The following is a 23,526-nucleotide window of genomic DNA, read 5'->3' as shown; positions in this document are numbered from 1 at the left end:
CAACAAGGGCACCCCAACCACTGCTTCTCCGCAGAAGTGGTGGCGCCGCTAAGGAGTTCTTCATCTGGTTTGACCCAAATCAGGCACGTGAATGGGTACGGTGACTGCCATACGGGTAGCTACCCGGTCGCTACTGCAACCAAGGGTATTGAGCTGGATATGCATTCTGCAAGCCTGAAAATGGCCCTGCTGCTCAAGGACTCAAACTGCACTGCCGTCATATGTTCAGCCTTTGCAGAGTTATGACCCCTTCGGGATCTCTCTTTGCAGACGACAGAACCCCATGCTCTGGGATGTAAGTGTGCACTTTGAATTGGGACTTCTCAGGAGAGTTATCTTGATTGGGACGGCTCCTGGCGTTGACCTTACGTGTTTTGATGATACAAAGCTCCCCTCTTCTCTTCAGCTGCGTCATGTTATTGTGAGCACTTGGAGAGCTTTAATTGTGCATGACGGTTAATGTACGAAGGTCAGTTAATGTCTCATATACGTCGTCCTCTTCTTACTCATCGCCCTGGCCTTCCACAACTTCGTCATCCCGATCCAAGCTCCTACTCCTCGGCTTCCCTGGCGTTGTCCTCCTCTCCTACAAGGTCCGCAAAAATTCCCCCAAGGCCTCCTTAGGAATCCGCCAACATGAAACATTGCTTCCAAATACCCCTTGGATAGTTCTGCGGATGAAAATCGTAGAAGTCACCTCGAGAGACATATGGTATGGCGGAAGTGCGGAGGATGACTGTCCTCATGAGATTGGACAGAGTTTCATCGTCGAGAACACAGTTGTAGTGTTTCGGCGCTAGCAACGTCCTGCGACAAAACAGTTCTCGAAGACATATCGAAGGAAACCACAAGGGAGCGTTAAATTATTGATCAAACGCAAACTTTTGGTCGTTTCGATGTTGGAAAGCCTTGCAATGTTCTTAATGAGGCCTACTGGAAGCGAAAGGACAAATTTCTGCCATTCTTCCTGCAGCAAGACACTGATTATGCTCTGAGAAAGATCAGACGAATGATTCACGTACAGCGCCAGTGAAGATCTCGCCAAAAGAAGAAAAGAAGAATCTTTGAGAGGAAAATCGCACAGTATCATGTTGCTGTCTTCGAGAACATACTTTTACTGCCTCGTCTAGGACATTCTTTTACCTACCGGTACACATCTTCTTCGACAGTCAGACATTCTGAGTAGAGTCGCCCAGTCACAATATAACAGAACGTCGCTTGACAGCAGAAGAGCCGTTTATGCCCTTGAAGGACGAGCCAGAACTCATGGCCAGAAGTCAACAAGAATAACCTCTTGTTCCTCTGGCCCCACAAGTTGCAACGTTTCTCTCGCCCTGTCTATCAATTTTACTGTTACACCGAAGCTATCTTGCATGCCATCCATGACTTGGACATTAATCCGTTCTTAAAGCATCCTTGACCTTGTTACCCAGCCCGCTAGTTACATCTGTCGCTTTGTGACCGGCATTATGGACCTGCCCAGCTGCGAGAGCGCCAGCCAGACCAAATTGGCTAGGGATCCCTTCCACCCTATGCGTGCTGTTGATGTTCTTAACCAACGTAATCTGGAAACATGTTGCGCTTCCCTGTCTAGAGATGATGGTGGAATATGCCAAGAAGTACTCCCAGATCCTGAACCATCGATTGCCATATTTCGCCTCAACTTTCTCTCGGTTTGCCATCCAATTCCTGTACCATCTCCATAACGTAGCCGAGTAATGCACGCCAATAGTGTCGACACCCTTCACCTCGAAGCCTGCGCCCTCAAGCTTATCCACAACGAAACCAAGCGGGGTGGAAGCGTCAGCTCCGGGGAAGATGTATTTGTTCATGAAAAGACCCCAAATGAGATCCTCGTACTGCCAGGCCTTTCGAAGACCAGCAATTTGAAGGAAGAAGACGCCATCGTCATCGAGCATGTTGTATACTTGGTTGAGAAAGCTGCTGAAGTGACGGACACCAACATGCTCAGCCATTTCGAGGCAGGTTATCTTGTTGTAACCACCGGCTGGAACTGGGATGTCGCGATAATCCATGCACAAGATGTTGCTTTGATCTTCGGAAATGCCAGCCTTCCGTAAGCCGTTGTTGCCCCAAGCTGTCTGGTTGCGTCCGAGTGTTATGCCAGTGGCCCGGGCATTGTAGTTTACAGAAGCATATTTGGCGAGCGTGCCCCATCCACAACCTATGTCAAGCAGTTTTTCGCCGCTCTTGAGGCCGATCTTTTCACAGACAACAGCAAGCTTGTTGTCTTGAAGCTGCTCGAGACTCTCTTCTCGGTTAATGTCGGAGATAATCCCAGAAGTGTATATCATGCGAGGGCCAAGAAACCAGCCGTAGAAATCGTCACCACGATCATAGTGGTCTCGAACTTGTTCTTCATCTGGTGAATGCAGAACAGATCAACTGGTGGTACAGTATATGTGGCGCGGCATGGCACTCACCTTGAGACCGAGAATGCATGATCAACTCAGGCATCATTCCGAACAGGAAGAACTTGAAGAGACTCAGAGTGAAGCGAAAGTTTGCCCAGTCATGGCGATATTCCATGAGTTCGAGGCAATCGCCTTTGAAATCAACCTTGCCATCAAAGTACATTTCATGGAACGTTTCCATTGGAATCCTATTCTTGCCATGATACTTTATCCTGTCGTTCTCATCATGAAAATGCAGATAGTCTTGTACGGGTCGACCAGGGTACCGAGCCTTCTCGTTCTTGCGAGGTGATATTGTCGAAGCAATCGTCCAGAATGCCATCAAGATCGGGATGGTGGTGAGGACCGCAAGAAAAAGGGCGGTCCATAAACCGCCATAGAGCTGACGAGCTAGGTATATGGGGACGACTGCCAGCAGAGAGAATAGGAGGGTATTGTTGAATGTCTCGCTGCCTGATGCGTCGGCTGGGAGAGGTGCATTCTTTATGGCAGGATACTGTTGCAATGTTAGTTGCTCAAACATCCGGACAAGATGACCAAGTCCAATTGACCCACAGAAGTGGTGCGGACTCCATAATCTTCAGTTGGTGGCGTTGGAGTAGGAGCAGCAGGTGTTTCGATGAACTCGAAGTCATCAGAGGCCTCAGAATGTGACTTCGACATCTTGAAGGCTGAAGGGGAGGAAGAGCAACAAATTTGCTCCCTGGACTATTCAGACTCTACCACTTGGGGAAAAAAGACGCAAAAATATGCCTGCAGGGGAGCTTAATCTGATCTAACCATTTACGATATAAAGTCTTGGCAATTCAGGGGTAGTGCAAGATTTAGTTAAAGATTTAGTATCTACCATATAGTACGGAGTCGTAGGTCCAAAGTTAGTTGACTGCCACTAAAATGTGGCTAAGAAGCTAGCCAACTTGGTCTTAGCAAGCTATAATTAGTGTCTTAGGTCACCTGAGTCTTTTTGGCTTTTAGGGCTAGAGGATAATGCTTATAAAATGAGGCTAACTATGCTTTATGAGTAACATTTTAAGTACCTACAAGACGTGCATCACTTAGTAGCTGATTTAGGCCTAATTGGATGCTGGATACTTACTCCGTATGACTTTTCATTTGCATTCTCAGGCTCATTTATTATCATCAGCCAGCGTTTCATAGGAAGGCTGCCTCTTTTCCTGTGTACAACAGAGTTGAACAGAAAAAGCGTTGCATATCATCCATCTCGAACGGTGCCTTCTTCAGGAGCTTTACTCAAGCTTCGAAAGTCGTTGAGTAGCTCATCAGCAAAACCATTCATTACAGAGAGCTTCGCTTGCATACGTCTCTCTTCATGGAGTGAGTCCTGTGGGTTACATGATCTCCAGTTCCGGCCATTTCATAGCAACTGCGTACAGAAAGCAACTCTTAAGCATGCGCCAACTCGCCTCCAACTGCGCATCAAGTTGGAATCGTCAATCCCATTTCAACCCTTGCTTTGTCATCCCTTGCTGCATCCTGTGCTGGAGTCTGTCAGCAGCCTCAATGTAGGGGTCTGTTGGGTCATTGTATGTGCGGCAATTGTTGAACATCAATTTGGCATCGGCGATGAATTCTGCAACCGAATTATATTGGTCTGACTCCAACTTCTTTCTGATTACCGAGATATCCATCGGATGCTTGACGTACTCAAAATATCTTGGTGCAATTTCCTCAGTCACTGGATGCGCAAATGCTTGGTACGCATCGTGGCTTCTTAATCCGTGTAAGACGGTTTTCAATTTGGCCTTTGTGTCCTCGTCCATATGCTGAGGCTGTGCAAGACCAATATTGGATGTATCTGGTATTGCTGTTTCACCAAACACGTACTTTCTCCGGACGTCTTGGCACAATGATCTTAGCATAGCTGCGATGGTGGCCTCCTTCGACTCAAAATCAGTCTCCATCAAGAAGCGTATGAAGTTCTGCTGGCAGTTTCCCAAGCTTCTCGCTATCTCGTGCTAGCATTCCCTCTCGTGCAGATATTGTTGCTACCCAGCTTTCATATTCTTTTTCCAAGCTGGATAGCTCGGTCTTAGTGACCTCAATTTCCTCTCGATTTTTGTACCAGTCTCGCTTCCATTTTGCGATGCTCATGATCTTGTCTCTTCAAACTGTTTCTTATGTTACTAATGTCAGACTCTACATCTGTGAAATTTCTTCTGCAGTCTCCCTTCCTAGCATCGATAGCGGCTCTAAGTTTCGCGATCATAGTTCCAAGGTCTTCTTTGTTGCTCAGCGTGTCCGTCCCCGATGAAGTGAGCTGCTACCAGCATTCACAACAATAGTGTCCTGATTGGAAGCCTTAGCTGCCCGGGATGACAGTATTCTTCTCCTTGCTAGTTGAGAGAGGGGTTCCGTATCATCTGAGTCACTCATCTCTTAAGCTGGTCAGCTATTTACCAGGAGGTCTAAACATCTTTATAATTACTGGAAGGTGATTTTGATTCCCTCTTGTGATGATTTTCTGAGTTGATGTCAAGGGCGAGTGGTGGCCTTGCAATCCAAGAGTTTGTTGAGCTAGGACGAGCGTCGAATTGTTCTTCCTTAATGGCTGGCTTTGATGACCCGAGAAAAGCAGTCATGCCTTAGGAGAAACCCTTCAGAATTTCAAAGAATGTAGTAAGAACTTGATGTTCAGGAACAACTGAAACAAACTTGAGCCACGAGTGAGAAGAAGTGATGCTCAAGGATACTAAAGCAGCCTAACTGACTACTTGCCAGGACACCACCGGGTATTATGGTTCGAAAGTGCGCTGGTCTCTGTCTGGGCTGAAGTGCAACACGCGAGAAAGATGCATTCCCCAGAGAGATGCAGTCATGATATTTTTGCCTAACACCGTTAGGTCCGCTCTGAAGAATGATCTACTTCACGCAGGACCACTGCTGGGCGTTCAAGCTGTTTGAAGGCCTGGTAATAGTATTACAATCCATTTTCTCATATAGCAGAAGCATGCCTTGTAGAGACAGGCTGATGTTCCGTGGCCATTACCTACAATTGAGGGAAGAGTCTTGATTGCTAAGCTCATGATGATCTATCTAATTATGCTAGAAAAGAATGCCAATCTGGGTTGTGAAAGAACAGGAACATTTGATGTTGAGCTCGACCTGTCAAACCATGCCGGAGCTTGGCTCTCGCTTGGGAGAATGACTTCCACAGCCAAGAACTTTGCCCATCGCTATTCACGACTATTAAGACGGGCTCTTTTCAGTTGCAAGATTTTCATCCGCGAGGATGTCTTGATATTTATCAACAACTCCCTTCACCATCAAATCCAGCGATGCGGCCGGGATCGTCTCTGACGAAGGCACGTTCAACGCTCGAAGGCCTTCTGCTTGTACTTCGTGCATTCTGGCCAATTGCTCCAGATCTTTCTGAGAGTCACGGTAGCGCTGGACTGTAGCTGTGTGCTTTTCTTTCGTTATTTTCCAGATTGCCTGCCATCCTTCAGCTTTCTCCAGCTCCTTTTGGGCCAACTTGGCCCGAGATTGCAGGGCCTGGGCGTCTTCTTTTGCTTTCTTGAGGTGGCATGAACTTTGCTGGAGCTGGTCTTGCGCTGATCTCTCTGCGGCTTCGGCCTGGTTGACCTTTAAGGCGATGTGGTCTTGAATTCTGTTCAGTGGATCCATACTTGTAGGTGTCTTGCTGACTTGAGTCCCTGGAAGAGGAAAGTCTGGGGCTGGGTTTCTTACAATCCTTGCCGTATCAGAATGGCTCTCTCTTGTGCCTTGGTCGTTAAGGCCCTTCTTGTTAGAAGACAGCGACGGAGAAGGTGTTCGCACAAGCATCATATCCTGCACGGGTGGTCGAAATTTTGGCTCTGAGTGCCTAGAAGGATCTAAGGCGTAGCTGGTTATATCGTTTGAGTGCGACGCATTAGTAATTTTGATTGCGACGTTAAGGTCTGTAGTGCTAGATGCGTTCGTGACCGGTGTGGTACCGAGATGTAGAACTCGCGCTGCAGAGTCAAAAGCGCATGAGGCTGTGGTAAACCTCTCCAGGGAAGGCACTAGTTCGGCTGCATCTCCAGTACCCATTTCTGTCTTAGATAGACCTCCCTTATCACTTGTCAGGACTCGTGCTTCCCTTTTGCCTGCCTTTGCTCCTCGTGCTGACTCCTCAAGTACCTTATGAGCGCCCACAGAGCATACCACCTAGGGGTACCCCCTCGTTCAACTATGGATGCTGGACTCCATGCTCGTCTGTTGTCCGCATATATCCTGTATAGAGTGGCTGCAATTCTCCAAGATGCACGTGTTAACTTTCTACGTGCGAGTCCGGCAGGTACAGCCCGAGATAAGGGGCCGGATAGTAGCCACTTGTCATTGTTGTTGAGTCTACCACCTTTTTTAGTTTAAGAGTGGCACACCGGAACATGATCGGACGTACCTCCCCTCTTTTCGTGCCAATTGAGTGAGTAAGTCAAACCGTGGATCAGTTCCATAGGGTAAATTCCTCTTGTACACCTTTTGCAGCGCCTGGTAGTGCGGTGCCACTATGATGCTCTCAGTCCACTTTTTCCATGTCTCAACTCCCCCTTTACTAAGTTCGAACCCTAGGTGCTTCGCCACATCAACCTTAGTGTATGGCCAGCAGGGTAAAGATGACTCTGTTAAGCGGGCGGTAGTAGTGTTTGGAGTTATACTTCTGAACGCTTCTGCAAGGCCGCCGTCGCTCGAAAATAAGTTTGTTGCCGACGATCGGCCAGTTCGAACTGCACCTCTTGCCGAAGAGGAAACATATTTTCTTTTCGCAGGCTGGGGCGGCTTTGAGACCACAGGGGAGATATCGTGGGACGTTATCCGTGATTCTGAACGAGCGGGCTCATCCACAGAAGGCAAATCCACTGCTACTTGAGAAGTGGCAGCGTCAGTCCTTCGGCGTTTCAGTGGTAGTTCACCACACTCGGCGTCATTCTCCACCAAAAATCCATCCATCGGATTTCTCATGTCTTCCTGACTAGCATGCAATTTTTGCTCCGTACGACTGAGCGAGCCAAATCGTTAGAAGATCTTGGAGCAAGTGATGGATACCTGATGCTTCTGATGAAATGAAGTAAGGTCTGTCTAAGATGTAAAGTTTCCTGATGCGTGTTTAGCACAGGGTAAGATGAGAACCTTGGACGGGGTAACAGTTTCAGAAAGCCAAATAATCTTGAGTGAAAATATCTATCATCGCAACGAGATGCATTCTGTTTAAGAATAGCCAAGCAGAAAATGTGGAGTACTTACGAAGCTCTTCGATCATGCAATTGAGACGTAGCTACAGAAAGCAGCCACTGCATGAAGATTGGCCCTGTCAGTCTGTTGCGATAAGTGTTGTGGGTACAGGGTTGCGAGCTTTGCATGGAGAAATCAAGGAAAACAGGATTTCTCAAGTCTGACAGAGCAAGATGGAGTCATCGCATTTTCGCACTCGGTTCTCATTTCTCGGCTTCACATCTGAGAACTAGTGCAGGGCCTTGAGCTTTGTTGGCTTGGTTTATCCCCTAGCCTCGACCTTTAGTTTGCTATATCATAGTAGAGCTGAAGTAGCTATGTCTTCTTTACGATCTTCTCGTTCCCGCAACGTTGATTGGCCACAAATAGGCTCTTGAGATGATCTGCTAGTCCAGATTTCTGTTGCTGCTCTGTGGTATTGATCATTTTCAAGTGCTCTTGTTCAGTGCAGAAGTGGCGAGTGTAAGTGAATCACACATAGGACTTGAACTAAACATGCTGCTGGCAGAGAAGCCAATCGATCTGCAAATGTCACAGACCATAACAAAGCAATGCCTGGCTGCGAGCTCCGTATAACAATTATGACGGGATCGGCAGCTTTCTCAAAATGAATTAAGAATTAGCATATAGCCGTGAAAGTCCGGAGTTGCATATTGAAGGGGCGTGCTGGATTTGCTTTGCTCTTGCAGAACTTTGGCGTGGAAGACTGCGCCACACTCGATTCGAGGATGAAATATGCAATGCCTGCTCAATCCTCATCTATTTTATTACCAAAGTCTCCAAGCAAGATATCGTCGGGTGGAGGCCCAAAGTGGGTTCGTACTTTGCCAAATTAGCATATCGTATCGGGAATACACCTTGAAGGAGGCTCGACTCACCCCATTCGGTCTCAGCACGGAGGAATATCCACATCCACCTTCTCACAACTTCCAAAATCTCCATCGTGAATATTCCACCTTCCAAGTCATTAAAGTGATCTAAATGTGGCGAAAGCTTGAAACTCCACGTGCATCTGAGGAGGAAATCCACGACGATTGCTGCATAATACATCTTGTCCGAGGGAAAGAACCGATGCTTACGAAGCCCATATGGATGCTCAGGATCTTTCCGTTTTGAGGATGATGAGAAAAGGCTTAGATCCCAGTCTTTGGAGACGTCCCAATAGAATGAATAGAAGGAGTTCAAGAACACGCAAAACATCCTAAGAAAAGTCAGATGGCTCAGAAGATATTTGAAAACCTTCATACCAAAGCCTGAATAGGCCAGCCTCGCTCATGTTGATCTTGGCCGGGTCATAACCTCGTTGCAGTGCGCTCAGAGCGATAACAGGAAAGGCGCTGGCGTACTTTAGCGCATTGCCGAGGTGCTGACCTCCCGAGCCACTCAATCCCTGACGTTGTTTCCGGGCGCGTAGGAACTCTGTCAGGCACTGCCTCAAGCGAATGATGCTAGGAATGCTGATAATGAATGGAACCATGAAAGAACCTCCACAACCTCGATTGGGCATGCCTGTGCTTGAAACGCCCTTCGAAATCAACATGCATGCGCAAGCGGCGAGGTCGCCAAGGACTTTGGCATAGCTCGTCAGAACATCCGAAAGAAGAATATCACCGAATTTCCCATCCTGAGCTTCAGCCAATCCCCCAACGCTGACCCGTTTCAGCGTGGACAAAAAGCGATACCTTCCGCTGCGTGACAGTCTTACATGGGGCAGTACAAAGCAAACCACCAATAGCAGAAGGTACATGGCTGGTAGTATCTCCCACGATGCTACAGCTTCGGATGAACCATGCGTGATCATCCAGAAAAGGAGCAACGAGATAGCGAGTGGTATGGTAAGGAAAGCAGCGAATCGGTAGGTTGAGGCGTGATATGGGACATAACTGGCCGGTTGACGCGTTGGGAATTTTATCAGAGCAGGTACATCCTAGGAGGTGGTTAGTATAGTTCACTTGAGGAGATATGACCGGGCACCATACAATACTTATAAAATCTAAATATTGCAGGTTGAGACCCCAAGCCCAGACGCCTGCCTGATTCAGTGATCTATCCTAGAAGACAGCCTCTGTATGGCTTACCTGCAACGAGAATAATGGCCACGCGGTAAGGCAGAGGTAGAAACCGACTGAACGCATCCAATTCAGCCCTTACATCTGCTCCAGCATCCATTCTGTTGATATTCTCCACATTGCGCAGAAGAGCTCGGAAGAGCAAATGGCAGCGGGTATGTGCTCAAAGGAGTGACTGAGTGAGGAAGATCTCGATTCGACTAGATGTCGCGTGATAACCACCTTGACATTTTGTCGTCGCAGCGACTCGAGGACCTCATGTAAATGCTTGGCGTTTGCTACGGTGATCGGAGCGGCTACTAGTGCAACTTGCCGAGGTCTGTTCTCGCATTACATCTTGTCTTTTGAAATCGGCCTCGTTCAAGTCCTCGAGGTGGACTTAAGATTTACTGTCGGCTAGAGTCAAGCAGAATTCCACCATCCTGACTACCATGGAGAACGGAAACACCCAGCAGCCTAATAGGATCAGAACATATGACTATCCATTTGCTACTTCTCCAGACATACTACGAACCCACGAGAAAGATGCATACCTCACCAGCACGCTCTCGGCACAAGCCTCCTCGATACTACGTTCCTTACTCGGGGTACGCTTTACCCATCGCCACACGGGTACTATTAACCATCTCACTGAGCTTCTCTACCTATGTTTGACAACTTTGCTCGGAAACCGCACCTTAGGAGAGGAGTACTGCGATGTGATCCAAGTTGAAGACGACACGCTTCGCTTAGTGAGTTTGTCAAGGAGGGTTGGTTACATTGCAAGTGTGGTCTTCACACCATGGCTTCTTGCGAAGACGTTACCAGTGTTGAGACGGAGGCTTAGGACGAAGCTGGAGCGGGTTATTGAGCGAGGAAAGCAGAAAGCACAAGCGTCAGAGTCACGGGCTTTGCGATTTCAGGAATATGCTCTGAAGCATCTAGACTCCCTCACGTCGCCGAGTCTGATCTATGCCTGGAGTTTGGCGACGTTCTATTTCACTGGTTCATATTACCATTTGTCCAAGAGACTTTTTGGTCTGCGCTACATCTTTACACGGCGAATACAGCCAGACGAACAACGTGTCGGATACGAGGTACTAGGACTGCTACTTGTCTTGCAAATGGTCGTCCAATCGATCTTGCATGTACAACAGACCTTGTTGGAGAACGCTCCTGAGCAAAGAGCGGATGCAGATTCTGCAAGCGCCATAATCTCTAACAAAGAGGTCAAGATACCCGCCAGATCTACACTAGAAGGAACCTTTACACCGCAAAGTCTCCCCAAAGGTCTTCCACAGACAACACAGACACCCATGCTCGACCAACCACGTTACGACCTATCAAAACCAAACACCATGTCATGGATCCCAGCGGGCCAACAGAGCAAATGCACGCTCTGTCTTGAGCCATTCCGAGACCCAAGCGTGACCACATGTGGACACGTCTTCTGCTGGACTTGTATTCAAGACTGGGTAAGAGAAAAGGCAGAATGTCCTCTTTGCAGACAGGCCATTTTGCCCCAAAAGGTTCTACCATTGAGAAGTTGAGATTTTAAAGAGATATTGATTTGATACCAAATTCTCTGAAGTGCCGGATGATTTGCTAGCCCTCAATTGCTAGACTTATCACGAGCTGCCATCAAAGTAATTCTGAACTCTAAATCGACCGCACTTGATCCTTCAACCCTGGACGGTCCAGCAACAGGGTATGTCATCTGTTATTTCTTGTCTCCATAAATCAGGAAGAGGCAAGCATATACCGCATGTGCCATGGGGAGAGAGATATAACCCCTATAGACCTGGTCATACTGCCCAGAACGAGCTGACTCCCACAGCCCGCCAAACAGCGATAAATCGTAATGACATCTCTTTTGATCCGGCTTCAACGAAGAACATACACATCATCAATTCCTGAATTCAGGACGACCTGTTCCTTCTCCAGGCAATGTCTAGCCACATCTTTCAAATTTAGGATTCCAGGCACTGCAAACCCCTATTTCCAGCACCCGCAATCAACGAGCTCTAGCTCACTCCTATAACCCAGTAAGGCTGACTCGGCGAGGCGAAAAGCAAAGCAGCCCAGTTGGCAAAAACCTTACCACGTTCTTCCTGGGGGCAGAAGTAGTACTTGAGCAATTCCTGCTGCTGCATACGATGATGCCTTTTGAGTTCGGGCCGGACGGGCAGCAGCCAGCTACGCTAGTCATATTGGGACGGCGAAGCCAAAAGACTGCAGAGAGGAAGCAAAGCCCCTCGACGAGACTAGAGAGGAAGCCGGTGCAGCATATACTGCAGAGCTGCAAGATGCTGTTGCAATGAAATTGTGCGGATATGGGGGCTTGTTCGAGCAGTGTGCAACATGTATATAGAAGCAGTACACACATAACCCGGAATACTCTTGCCAATGATGTTCACACATGATATAATACGCAGATCTCCCATGAGTCGTCTGCCCCAAGACATTCCCCTTCTCCATCTCCATCTCCATTGATAGCAGTACCTATCTATCATAAAGGATGCAGTAGTTCCTAGTGTACCATACCATCCTGTCCTGTACAATAATAACAACGACAAACCCAAACGAACCGAAATTCGCAACAACAAGCCCCGTCAAGTTGCATCCCCACGCCCATATCCAACCATGATTTTGGGGTGTGTAGAAGAGAGAAAAAAAGGAAGAATGCAATCGTCCACCCCGCATCCCGAAGGCCACGACCTCCTGGTCATTTGTGAGTTCCGTGTAACGCTGCTGCCATGCCATCCCCAAGCCGGGCGGCGCTTTTGTTCTTTGTTCGGCGCCGCGACTCTGCCGACGATACGAGGGTGCGAGCGCATTGAAAGCAGGTCAGTCCAATCGTTGTGGCTGAGTTAGATCACCCTGAGCAAACATGCCACTCCTTTTCCTTTCTATCTCGCTCGTGGCAAGATCAAAATGCTGTTCGTCTCACACACCGCCGCGGCAAGCCTTTCGGGCATTTCGTTCTTCCCTTCCTGCTTCGCCACCCCGGCATGCTTCTTCATCCGGTCCTGCTTCTTCATCCGGTCCTGCTTCCTCGTCCCGCTCTGCTTCTCTGTCTTGTCCTGCTTCTTCATCTGATGCACGTTGGCTGGGTTCCCGGTTCTCTTTTTCGCCTTCACACACTCGATGACTGACGATAAATAATCAAACATAGGCCTTTGAATCGTCCCTGGGATGCTTGACGATCTGATGGATCGCAGGGGCCTGTAAATCAGCTCCTGAGTTTGGATTCGCGTGCTTATTGATAAAGGTCTCTGCACAAACTTTTCAGTGTTTCTCTCGGGCGCCTTTGGTGCTCTTGAATTTTGCTCTGCAGCAGAGGGTTCCGAGGCTCCTTGTTCGGCAAATCAGACGATGAGGGTGACGCGCCTAACTTAGGCATATCGATGAGCTTGCCTCGAGCCTCCCTTGGGTCAACACTTCCTAACGGCGTGTCTGCTAATTTCGATTGTACTCTGCTAACACATCGTTGCGCTAGTCAACTCGCTTGGAGAAGTGGAGCATCTTGCGGACCGATGGGTCTGTAGCCTTTGACGGGAGACTTTCTCCGGATGGGAGGGATGCTGAAACACCCACGGACGAATATTCTGATGCTTGAGCCGGGTTTTCCCTGGTGCCGGTGACCTCTTTCTCTGCCCATTTCTGAGGCTGAAGTTCCACCCGCTAATCCCGCTTCGACATCAGGTTGAGCCGTTTCATCCACAAGGGTGGATCGCCCGTCATCTCAGCGATATCTTCCAGACCCAATTGCATGGAACCTGCTCGAGATTTTGACTGTAGCACCTCATTGAGAATTGATTCTGCGATGCTGGACCTCGATCGCAGAAGCAAATTACTGATGTTATGTACAGACACATCACCAATGTGCCACATGGCAAATGGTAGAAGATCTTGGTGTGGGTTTTGAGTTGTTTGAGAATGATAGCTTCTTGCTGCAACATCAATCCAGTTTTCAGCTGTTCTCTTTCCATGTATAACAGCCATCAAGTCACTAATCCGTTGGCTCAGATCTGCTGGCGACAAGTCTTGCATCCAGGAATGCATCCAGGCTTCCTCGAGAAGCCAAATCTTCTGGCCAGCATAAAATTGTACTAACGCCATCTTCTGTAGAGTTTTGAATGACTCGGGATGATATGGGAGACCGGCGCTCTCAATCACCTCCAAAATCGCTGCAGGGACGTTCGCATGAGGCTGTGGGAAGTAGATATCAATGTCGTCACATTGCAATTCGAATGTGTGCCAAAGGTAATATAAACGAAGAGAGGATTGCTGGAAGTTTGAGCTTCGTCGTGTCTTAATGAGCTCACGCGCAAGCTGAGCAGCCCATTTTCCTACGAGATCTTGGTAACCAATGCGTTGTCGAGAGACTTTAATTGTACCAGTCTCCTCATACGGAAGTTGGATAACTGAGGTAGCATGTTGATGAGTCTTTTCTGTAGCAGATGGCTCTACCCTTTCGGACGAAATTTTGTTGATACCTCTTGTAGCGGCCGGAAAGAGCAAAGCAAGATTCTGTACCGTCCTGCCACTACATCCATTGAGAGGAATGAGTTGCTCAGTTTTCCTGTCAAACATCTTTTCCGACAGATGAAAGAACAAGCGTAAGCACGCATAAGCCCCTGAACAGACACCTGTGGCTGGTTAGTAGATGTTTTGCTCGTAACGGGAATTTCTCACATTGGAGTTCACGAAGAGAGAATGAATAAAGCCAAATTTTTGTTGACTGTCGGAGCCCGCATAGCTCCATGTTGAAATGCTTCTTCACCAGGTCCGCTATTGTCCTTATTCCATGATGGGGTGCTCCTTCCAATAAGGTGGAGTGGAAAGATGCATCTAACGATGTAAGGTTACAAGTTCCTGTCATATGGATCCCTAAATATTTCTCAAACCGTGTCTGAAGCTCGTCAATATTGATCGCGACTTTGATGATATTAGGATCCTCTAGAAGTAGTCTCAGCGAGACGGGAATGCTCAGGTACCGGGTCAGCAGGGCCAAATGGCATACGACAATTTGAGACTCGGTGGCCAAGGTAACGACAGAAACATTGTGACCAAACCAGTCGTGAAGCGCGTCTGAAGATTTCTCCCTGTCCGGCGCCCATCGCACATCAACCGAAACGACCCCCTCATGCTGCAGCTGCGCCAAACACGATTCCATGCTTGTGCTCTCGCGAGCACAGAATACCGTTACCTTCTCACCCTGGGGCCCCCTATAGTCGTTGTAATTCCAGGACCGGGATCTAGGGTATCCCAACGGTACCCCAAATTGGATAGGAGAGAACAAAGCATCTGACTGACTTGATGGTTTCAGGAAAATGGTGCGGGTAGAGACACGGTGCTGGAGAGATCTCCAATTGCAGATTGTAAACAAATCTACGAGCAGCCGAAGCTGTCTCGTCTCGAAACCCAATCGCTGCTCATATTTCCCCGGATCTATAGTCTCATTCTTCGAATAAAATTCGTTTATCAAGCTGTTCATCCCCCCAATGACCACGTGAAATGGCATCAATGCTGCCGCTTGGGCTCGCCGAACCTGTATCGCTGGATCGTGGTCATTGGATAACAAGCCGAAAGAGAATTGCCTAGTAAGCTTAGTGCTAACTGCTGCGTTTTTCTGGATGATGAAAGACAGATCCACAGGTCGGTTTTCATAGACAGCGTCTGGAAGTTCCAATCTAGAAATTCGCCGCCTGGGGAAGATGTGGGTCCAGCTTACGGCGTACAACCTCAGAATCTCTGCCGAAATCTTAAACATACGGGCGACCCTGTACAGAGAAGCATGACGAACTCTATGACTGAAAGCGCCGGGCTCACAGTCGTAATAGCGATTCCTCTGATAGTATCGAAGGAAATGGGCTTCAAGGATGAGGTATCTATTTCCCTCAATCATGTTCATCAGAGTTGCGTAAAACAGAGACCGTAACTCTTTGGCGCGACTTGTGCTGCTATCACTATAGTAATACCAAGAAAGTGACTTGGAAAGCTTTTCGTATAGACTCTTATAGCTGCTATGAAGGAGGCTGAGGCCCGAACATATGTCAGCAAGCGTTCTGACCTTGTCGTTTTCCAAGATTACTGTGTCCTCGATATGAGCCCACCAGGCCTCCCGGCGTGCCTCTCTTTGAGAGAATGCTTCCGCATGTTCACTGTCTTCTTTTTTAGCTTTCATGACGCGTCTTGTCTCGGCTTCTTCGAGCACTTTGGGTTTGAGAATCCTCATTTCTTCATCAAGTCTTTGACATGACCACTGTAGTAGTCTGCTAAGTTCAGTGGTGACAGCAACAAGACTGCGGCTAACGTCCCCGCTTGCTCGCTTAATTTCTGGAAGAAGGTCCCAGTTTGCCCTTGCGACTTGATCATGGTTATCGGCAATGGCTTGCGGCGCTTTCGAGTTGTAATCGTGATTCGTCTGCTCCGTCTTACGCAGAAGCAGTTGGTGACGTCCCCCACGATCAGCCAGCAAGTTGCGATCTACTTTGTCCTTGTTTCGTATTCTTTGCTCGGAAGCTCCTATCCCCCGTACGTATTTCGCGGTGTCAGCCACCGCATTACTCCCCTGGTGACGAAGTTCCTGTAAGGCACGGGCCTTCTGTGCACGATGTAAGTTCACCTGAATATCCTTATATATGCCCGTCTGTACGGGGTTCGGTGCTCTGTCCAATTCACTTCTCAAACCGAGCTCTCTTCTGAATAAGCTCTCCGTATCGGTTGTTGGCCGGACGGTCGCTTTGTCCCTGGGCGGCCGTCCGGCGACAATGGTGCTTGGTTTCGATATGGGTTTGGGGGGCACTGCCATAATGGTACTGGGTCTCGAGGAGGGCTTTTGCGGAACCGACGTGCTCTTCCGCTGAGTGGCGTAAGGACGTGAGAATTGTTGTCGTTCTAGGTGTGGCATAGAACGTGGACCGATTGGACTCAAGAGTCCCGACGGAAAGACAGTCGTTAGCCATTTTGAGGAAACTAGACATCGACGAGAGCGCTGGCCACTGTTTGGGCGAGCACGACAAAGGATATTAGAAGCTATTCTATTAATTCTGAGCTTGTGAGTTCTTTCAGGGACGGCAGAAGCGTGAGGTGAACGAGGATCGCGAGGATCCCTTATCGAGGATAGGTTTTGGCTTTGACATGCGCTGCAGGTGTTGTACAAGCGTCTTTGACAGCCTGTCTGAGCCGTCAAAGAGCAAGATACCATGGTCCGACATTAGGGACATCATGAATATGACTGATGCATGAATAGAGCATCACCCTTTCAGACGACCACACAAGAGTTGTTGGAGAAATTGTGAGGAAGTCTTGGCAAGAACAAGGCGGCGCCGCGGTGCAGTGACACACTCGAGCGACTTTGGATGGCACTACTACGTAGTATGTATGGTATACAGCAGGGTGTACGGAGTGAATACGAATACTTCCCATTGACCAACCTCCTCATCTCAAACTCTTAACCTCGATCCGAACCTCGCCAGCTCTCCAATCACTCCACCGCCAGCCAAGGACCACTTTTCAGCTACTGTCCTCTCACTCACCACCTCCCTGAAGACGCCGCTCCTCGCAAAGTACTCCAGCAGGCCCTTCGCTTCCACATCCTTCTCCAAGCCCTTCAATCTTTGAACATTCAGCTCAGCACTTCCTTCGAGGAGATTGAGCACCCTCTGATCCACTGTCTTGTATGGCTGAGGCATGGGAAATTCATTGTCTCCCATCTTTAGTCCTCTCGCGCGTGCGTCTAGCTGCTTCAGCAGAAGTTCAAAAGCAGGTACCGACGGAGCGTTCGAACCAGTCGTGGCGGCGAGAACAATTCCTCCATTCGCTAGCTGTCCAGCTCCATTTTGGTTGAAAAGCATCTCAACGAAGTGTCGTATTGGCGCAAGCTGGTGAGCATGAATTGGTTTATAGTCTGCAGATCTATACTTGCTCAGCGTCATCCAGTGATCGATCCCATCTATTGCAACCAGTACAGGCGGCCTCCGCCGCTCTGATGGGGATGTGAGCTCTTCCCATAATGTTTGCCAAACTTTCCAGGACAAGCTTGTCTCCTCAACACCGACGACGGCAAGAGAGTATAGGTTCTTTGGCTCGTAATCTCCAAACTTGTACTCATGCGCCAGCGGGATCCTCTTCAGAACGTTTTCATTTGACTTAGAAATACGCTGTAATAGCTCAGCGGTCAGGGTTGGCTGGTTGTAGATCATTTCCTGTGAGCCCTGTGATTGCTTTGATGCTGTCTGGGCGGCTTGATCGGGTGACAGCTGCCTTGCTGAGTTAATAGTCATAGGGGCATAGGCAGAATGAGCAATCGTATACTCCTGACCTGCCAGATGTAAGTTCGGGTACCAGCAATGAACCATCTGACCTACCCTCTGGCACATTGATCACCACCCAATCATTGAGGAAAGCCATGCTCATCGCCTGCAACAGCATGAGACTTTTCCCAGTACCTCGCTCTCCAGCAATGATCCTTCTGACAGTCCTTGGCCTCTCTTCTGCCTGACCAGCACTGACATCCAGTATGGTCCTTCCCATCTCCACGCTCTCCCTCCTCATCAAGGTGCTGGGCTTCCGAAACATATTCCAATTCTGCGTCGGCTTAAACGCCCTCACGTCCCTCAAATGATCCAGTAGCTCTTCATTCAACGCGAGCATCTGTCCAATTTGAGTCTCATCCACCATATTCTTCACATTCAAGTCCCGCAACCCTTGAACCTCAAGTGCATTCGTGTTGCTGATGACGATGCGTTTGCGCAGAGCTTTTCGCTCACCAATCATAGGTAGTTTGGGAACTACACGAGGTCTCCGATTGCGATTGAAAGTGAGAGATGATCGGTATGGTGCTTTAGTTGATTTAATCTTTCGAGATGTGGGCGATCCAGCTTGGGCGTTTGTGGTGGAGAAAGTTCTAGATGGGAGTGATGGCGCCCTTTGGGTGATGCATAGGCGTGCAAGACATTCTGTGCAGATGGAAAGCGACATGGCTGGCACGATGCCCAGCGACGCCCGATGGGAAGTAGTCGATAGCAATCGAATCTACTCCGTACATACATACATACATACATACATACATACATATGTATCAGAATCAGGGTAGATTCGAAGCTCAGGGCTAGCTGTGTTACATAAGCCATAATTGTTCCAAAGTTTACTGTACTCCGAACCGAGGATTGACCTCGATACTCTTTCAGAATTATTACCACTATCAAAGGTGTCGTAACCAAGACCAAGGACCACATCCATCAGATGGCGACGCTTACAATAGCAGACACGACTATGTCGGAAGCTCCTCCACAGAGTACTTTAGTTCCAGCTGTATCAAAACCAGACCGCCAACCAGTAACCGTCTCAAAACCTACACCATATACCTTTGACCTTGGCCACCTCCTCGCCACTGACCCGAACCCTTTCCCATCAACCTCTGACATCACCAATCGAAACGAACTCCTTAGATCCACCGCCCGCGACGGCGCCCAATCCCTGCTAAACGAGCTCCTCTCCACCCGCCCCATCACTTCCAGCCTAGATGGTCTGACTCTCTCCCTCCCACCTACCACAACTCAATTACCACGGTGGAAGCCCCTCCCCAAACCTAAACCTCCCACAAAATGGGAAGCCTTCGCGCGTAGAAAGGGCATTGGCAAATTTGCGGGAGCCGCCTCGGGGGGCGCAAAGCTCGAGGATAGGCGGAAAAATATGGTGTATGATGAGGAGAGTGGGGAGTGGGTCAAGAAGTGGGGATATAAGGGAAAGAACAAGGAAGGCGAGGGAAACGATTGGTTGGTGGAGTTGGACGAGAAGAAGCTTAAGAGTGAGGAGAAACATGGGCAGCCGGAAGGCAGGAACGTGAGGATGGAGGGGAAGAGGGAGAGGATGGAGAGGATTAGGAGGCAGGAGAGGAGGGAGAGGAGTAATGCGAGAAGAGGCGGGAAGCAAGCAAGGACATGACAGGTTGGAGAGGAAGGCTCATGGTTGACGACTCGGAAATCACGCAAATAACGATGACAGCCGGGCGGGAAAAGAGAGCGAGGTTATATGGCATCGAGGAATCACCCGCCGTGATTTTGGCACAGAAAGACGAGAAAGTGTCCGCCTCACTGGGAAAGATTCTCGGCATAGCACACATGAGATCAGGCCACGCCCTCCTGTTCTTGTCTGGCCAAGGTAACCAGAACCAAGCCACTAAAGCGTAGACCTGCACAGGATTGTGAGAAGCTTTACTGGGAAGAGGGAAGAAAACGAGTTTAGGAGAACTCAGAGTCCAGCTAGCTGAGAGCACATGACTCTGACCCATAGATTACAAGGAGCAACAGCTAAACTCCTTCATCTTGCGCCTAACCATCTTCTACAGAGCTACATACTTCAATCTTACTCTAGGCGTCTCTCTATAGCCGCTCAATCCCCTCGACAATCGCGTCCAGCCTATCCTCCTCCCCGCCCTCAGCCAAAATCCTCGCTAGAGCCTTAACCTTTTTCAACCTCATCATCTCCTCCATCTCTCTGGACATTTCCCCAGCAACCTCGATAACTCTCTCAGGAATATTCGCCAACCTCGCCACATTCAATCCATAGCTTCTATGGGCGGTCCCCTCCCCAACCTCATAGAGAAAGGTAACCTGATCACTGCCCTCCTGTTCCGCAAACCGCATATGCACATTCCTCAACTCCTTATTTGGGAATCCATCCGCCATTGTAGCTAGAGTCTGATAATGCGTGATGAACAGTGTGAAGGCCTTCGAGTCTCTTACTATGTAATCCAACACAGCCTGCGCAATGGCCACGCCGTCATGGGTGCTTGTGCCGCGACCTAGCTCGTCGAGGATTACCAAGGAGCGAGGGGTGGCGAGTTTGAGGAGATCGGACGTCTCGGAGAGCTCGACCATGAATGTGCTTTCGCCGCTAAGCATGTTGTCGAAGGCACCCATGCGAGTGAAGACGGCATCGAGGAGACCCAGTTTGGCAGACGAGGCGGGCACATAGCAACCAATCTGCGCCATGATGCAGATGAGTGCCACGCTACGGACGTAGGAGGATTTGCCGCCCATGTTGGGACCGGTGATAAGCAGTGCTCGAGTTGAGTCTTGAGAGAGTTGGATATCGTTCGGGACATATGCGTCGAGGAGCAGGTGCTCGACCATAGGATGTCTGGCGCCTTCGACCTGTATGACGTTCTCGTCCACGAAGATCGGTTTCGAATAGCCTGGTTGCTGTGCTGTCGTAGCCAAGGCGAGTAGGCAGTCAAGCGTAGCAAGATTCTGTATGCAATCACGGAAAAGCTGATACTTCGTGCTGATATCAGCCAGAAGATCTCTGAAAGCATCGTCACAGGCAGCAGCAAGCGCCTCTTTGTGCTGATCCCGCTCCCGAACAAACTTGATGACTTCCGGTGGGTGGAAGCGGGAATTCGCTTTGGTTCCGGAAACCTTGATCCAGGAAGCTGGGACCTTCTTCAGCAGGGTCGAAGAGTTCGACACCTCGATGAGATATTCTATACCTGCCACTGTACTATACTCCACAGGATTCTTCTTACCAATCTTCTCAGCTGCCGTGGTGCGATAGACATCTAGGTCTTGCTCCACGCTTGCAATGCCAAATTTATGCTCAGAGATAGCATCTGTCTCCTGCTCCTCGCGGAAGAAAGCATATTTGTCATCTGATCTGGCAGCTTCGAGGTTGATTTTGTCCAGATACGCAACAACCTCGGACAATATAGACGGTAGTGCAGTGATGGCCGACGATATGAGCGATGATGAGAAGCCTGTAGAGGTGGTCGAGGAGACATGCGCAAATTCTGAAGCGATGAGTTGAAGCGATTGCAGCACGTTCAATAACTCCGGCCGAGTACATTTTCCGTAATAGATCCTGATAAGGCTCTTCTCCAGATCGATCTTCATCTTCGAAAGGACACTTTTCAATCGCTCCACCTTGGCTGTCTTCGCGGTATCGAGTAGTTCCTCAACAGCGCCAAGTCGTTCTTCAAGTTTCGGCTTGTCAAGCAGAGGTCGACCGACCCATTTCCTCAATAACCGCTGACCATATTTGGTGGAGGTATGGTCTAACGTCCAGAGTAGGCTTCCTTTGATGGTGTGATCTGTCTGATTCTGATAGATCTCGAGGCTGGTCAAAGTGTTGCCATTCAATAGCATGTGTGATCGTGCAGAGAAAGGCTGGAAATACTTGGTAAGATCAAAAACATGTTCCAATCCATACTCTTGCATGTGCGTGATCATCGCCGATAAGCAAATTGTGACATTCTCAGGCAAAGTCAAAACCTTCTCCAGCAGATTGCTGCTCTTGCCACCATCCTCTCTTGTCTCTCTCATCCGGTCAGCGTAGAAAGATGATATGTGACTGTATGCTTGTGCCGCCATAGTTTTCTGCTTAGGGACTCCCTCCACACGCACCTTATCACCGAAAACATTCGTCTTGCTGCGTGAAAGATGCTGTACAAGCTTGTCGGTAGCTTTGGAAAGCTCACCAACAATCAAGAACTCACAAGGTGCAATGTGTAGCAGTCTCGTCTCAATCTCCGCTCTCATAAAACCGTCCTCGAAGTCGTCATAGATAATGTCTCCTGTCGCAGGTTGCACGGCAACAATGCCGACTTGGACTTTCTCGTCATTGCCCCAGCCTTTTGCATTGGATTCGGTTAAGCAAAGTAGAAAGCCAGTCGCAGGAGCTGGAGGAGGACCAGCACCAGACTCCTCCAAGCCTTCTACATCGTCAATGTAAGTACCCTTTGTATACAGATTCGTCAGCTTCCGCACGAAAGGAGCATTACGATTGTCCCCCGCAGCTTTTAAAGCTGCAGTTTCGAGTTGCCGTACCACGCCAACTTTATGACCAGCTGCAACAAGTCGTTTTACATGGACATGTAGTCTGTGAACAGGGATACTTGCCGAAGCAAAACGATCGATGTGAGCTTCAGATGGATGTTCATCATATCGGAACTTCCCAGGTATACAAACAATGCTCAGTTCTTTGGCAGCAATCCGAGCATCCTCTCCAAAGAATCGGAACTTGTAGCCAACCTCAACCACTAGCAATGTATCCATATGTGCTCTTTTGATCTCCAGGACTTGCTTCTCCATCGGTGTCAGCTTGCTGGATCCCTTCTTCGCCGCAACGCCTTTCTTTCCCCTCGGTGCAGGCTTCGCTTCTTCTGGTGGCTCCTCGTCAACCTCCTCCTCACCTGCTTCGTCTTCCATGAGAGCCCGGTTGCGACGCTTGATGTCCGCAATACTGTCTGGCTTTCCAAGTTTCTTAACGAACCTTTCATGCAACCTCTCTTTCTGTTGTAGATCCTCGCCTGAGACCAATTCAGAAACATTTTCCTGCTGGGGCGACGACGAGAAGACAAATTTGGAGGTTCTTGATGCTGATATTTGCTTGTTCGGTGAGATGGCAATCAGAGGTTGATCTTGAACAAGAGAGTCGACTTCTGCACCACCAGTCGGCGAGCTTCTGCGGACACGTTTTGCTGCTGGAAGCTCAAAGTCATCATTGTTGCCATTTAGACGCCCAGTCGGAAGTGAAAGGGCTGCATTTTCGTCCGAAGGCACTCTCTGGGTTGCAGCCTTTGTGAAAAAGCTCGATATGGACTTCTGCGCCTTCTGCAAGTTCGCCATGTCGAGTGACAAGACAACGATTAAATTAAGTCGTCTCCGGTCATTGAAGTAAAAGTTCAATTCACGCGTGCAGACGCGACCCCTCAGGCTTGGCTAGAACTTGCATCTTGTCCCCTGCCATGCACTGGCAGTGTTGGTATGAGTATATTGCCAACGTATCAAATTAATCTACAC

General features: G+C 48.9%; 8 protein-coding genes across 8 annotated transcripts; 1 reads left to right on the top strand and 7 right to left on the bottom strand.

The window, feature by feature from the left end:
* Positions 1–1,394: 1,394 nt before the first annotated feature.
* Positions 1,395–3,098, bottom strand: EPUS_07678 (uncharacterized protein; the record flags this gene model as incomplete). Its single annotated transcript, XM_007787359.1, has 3 exons — positions 1,395–2,383; positions 2,445–2,931; positions 2,991–3,098. 3 exons carry the CDS (start codon positions 3,096–3,098, stop codon positions 1,395–1,397), a joined length of 1,584 nt encoding a protein of 527 aa, XP_007785549.1.
* A 788-nt stretch (positions 3,099–3,886) lies between these two features.
* Positions 3,887–4,357, bottom strand: EPUS_07677 (uncharacterized protein; the record flags this gene model as incomplete). The annotated part of the gene is made up of 1 exon (XM_007787358.1): positions 3,887–4,357. The coding sequence occupies one exon, from the start codon at positions 4,355–4,357 to the stop codon at positions 3,887–3,889; it is 471 nt and encodes a 156-aa protein (XP_007785548.1).
* Positions 4,358–5,642: 1,285 nt separating this feature from the next.
* Positions 5,643–6,488, bottom strand: EPUS_07676 (uncharacterized protein; the record flags this gene model as incomplete). The annotated part of the gene is made up of 1 exon (XM_007787357.1): positions 5,643–6,488. One exon carries the CDS (start codon positions 6,486–6,488, stop codon positions 5,643–5,645), a length of 846 nt encoding a protein of 281 aa, XP_007785547.1.
* A 1,930-nt stretch (positions 6,489–8,418) lies between these two features.
* On the bottom strand, positions 8,419–12,891 carry EPUS_07675 (uncharacterized protein; the record flags this gene model as incomplete). Its single annotated transcript, XM_007787356.1, has 4 exons — positions 8,419–8,492; positions 8,549–8,871; positions 8,918–9,597; positions 12,673–12,891. The coding sequence occupies 4 exons, from the start codon at positions 12,889–12,891 to the stop codon at positions 8,419–8,421; spliced, it is 1,296 nt and encodes a 431-aa protein (XP_007785546.1).
* Positions 12,892–13,402: 511 nt separating this feature from the next.
* Positions 13,403–16,535, bottom strand: EPUS_07674 (uncharacterized protein; the record flags this gene model as incomplete). Its single annotated transcript, XM_007787355.1, has 2 exons — positions 13,403–14,370; positions 14,417–16,535. The coding sequence occupies 2 exons, from the start codon at positions 16,533–16,535 to the stop codon at positions 13,403–13,405; spliced, it is 3,087 nt and encodes a 1,028-aa protein (XP_007785545.1).
* A 634-nt stretch (positions 16,536–17,169) lies between these two features.
* On the bottom strand, positions 17,170–18,502 carry EPUS_07673 (uncharacterized protein; the record flags this gene model as incomplete). The annotated part of the gene is made up of 2 exons (XM_007787354.1): positions 17,170–18,047; positions 18,094–18,502. 2 exons carry the CDS (start codon positions 18,500–18,502, stop codon positions 17,170–17,172), a joined length of 1,287 nt encoding a protein of 428 aa, XP_007785544.1.
* A 498-nt stretch (positions 18,503–19,000) lies between these two features.
* EPUS_07672 (uncharacterized protein) lies at positions 19,001–19,672 on the top strand (the record flags this gene model as incomplete). Its single annotated transcript, XM_007787353.1, has 1 exon — positions 19,001–19,672. One exon carries the CDS (start codon positions 19,001–19,003, stop codon positions 19,670–19,672), a length of 672 nt encoding a protein of 223 aa, XP_007785543.1.
* A 437-nt stretch (positions 19,673–20,109) lies between these two features.
* Positions 20,110–23,352, bottom strand: EPUS_07671 (DNA mismatch repair protein msh3; the record flags this gene model as incomplete). The annotated part of the gene is made up of 1 exon (XM_007787352.1): positions 20,110–23,352. One exon carries the CDS (start codon positions 23,350–23,352, stop codon positions 20,110–20,112), a length of 3,243 nt encoding a protein of 1,080 aa, XP_007785542.1.
* Between the last annotated feature and the right edge of the window lie 174 nt (positions 23,353–23,526).

This window comes from Endocarpon pusillum (assembly GCF_000464535.1).
Source record: "Endocarpon pusillum Z07020 unplaced genomic scaffold C665653, whole genome shotgun sequence".
In the NCBI taxonomy this organism is placed as follows: domain Eukaryota; kingdom Fungi; phylum Ascomycota; class Eurotiomycetes; order Verrucariales; family Verrucariaceae; genus Endocarpon; species Endocarpon pusillum.
This window is presented reverse-complemented; position numbering and strand designations above follow the sequence as displayed.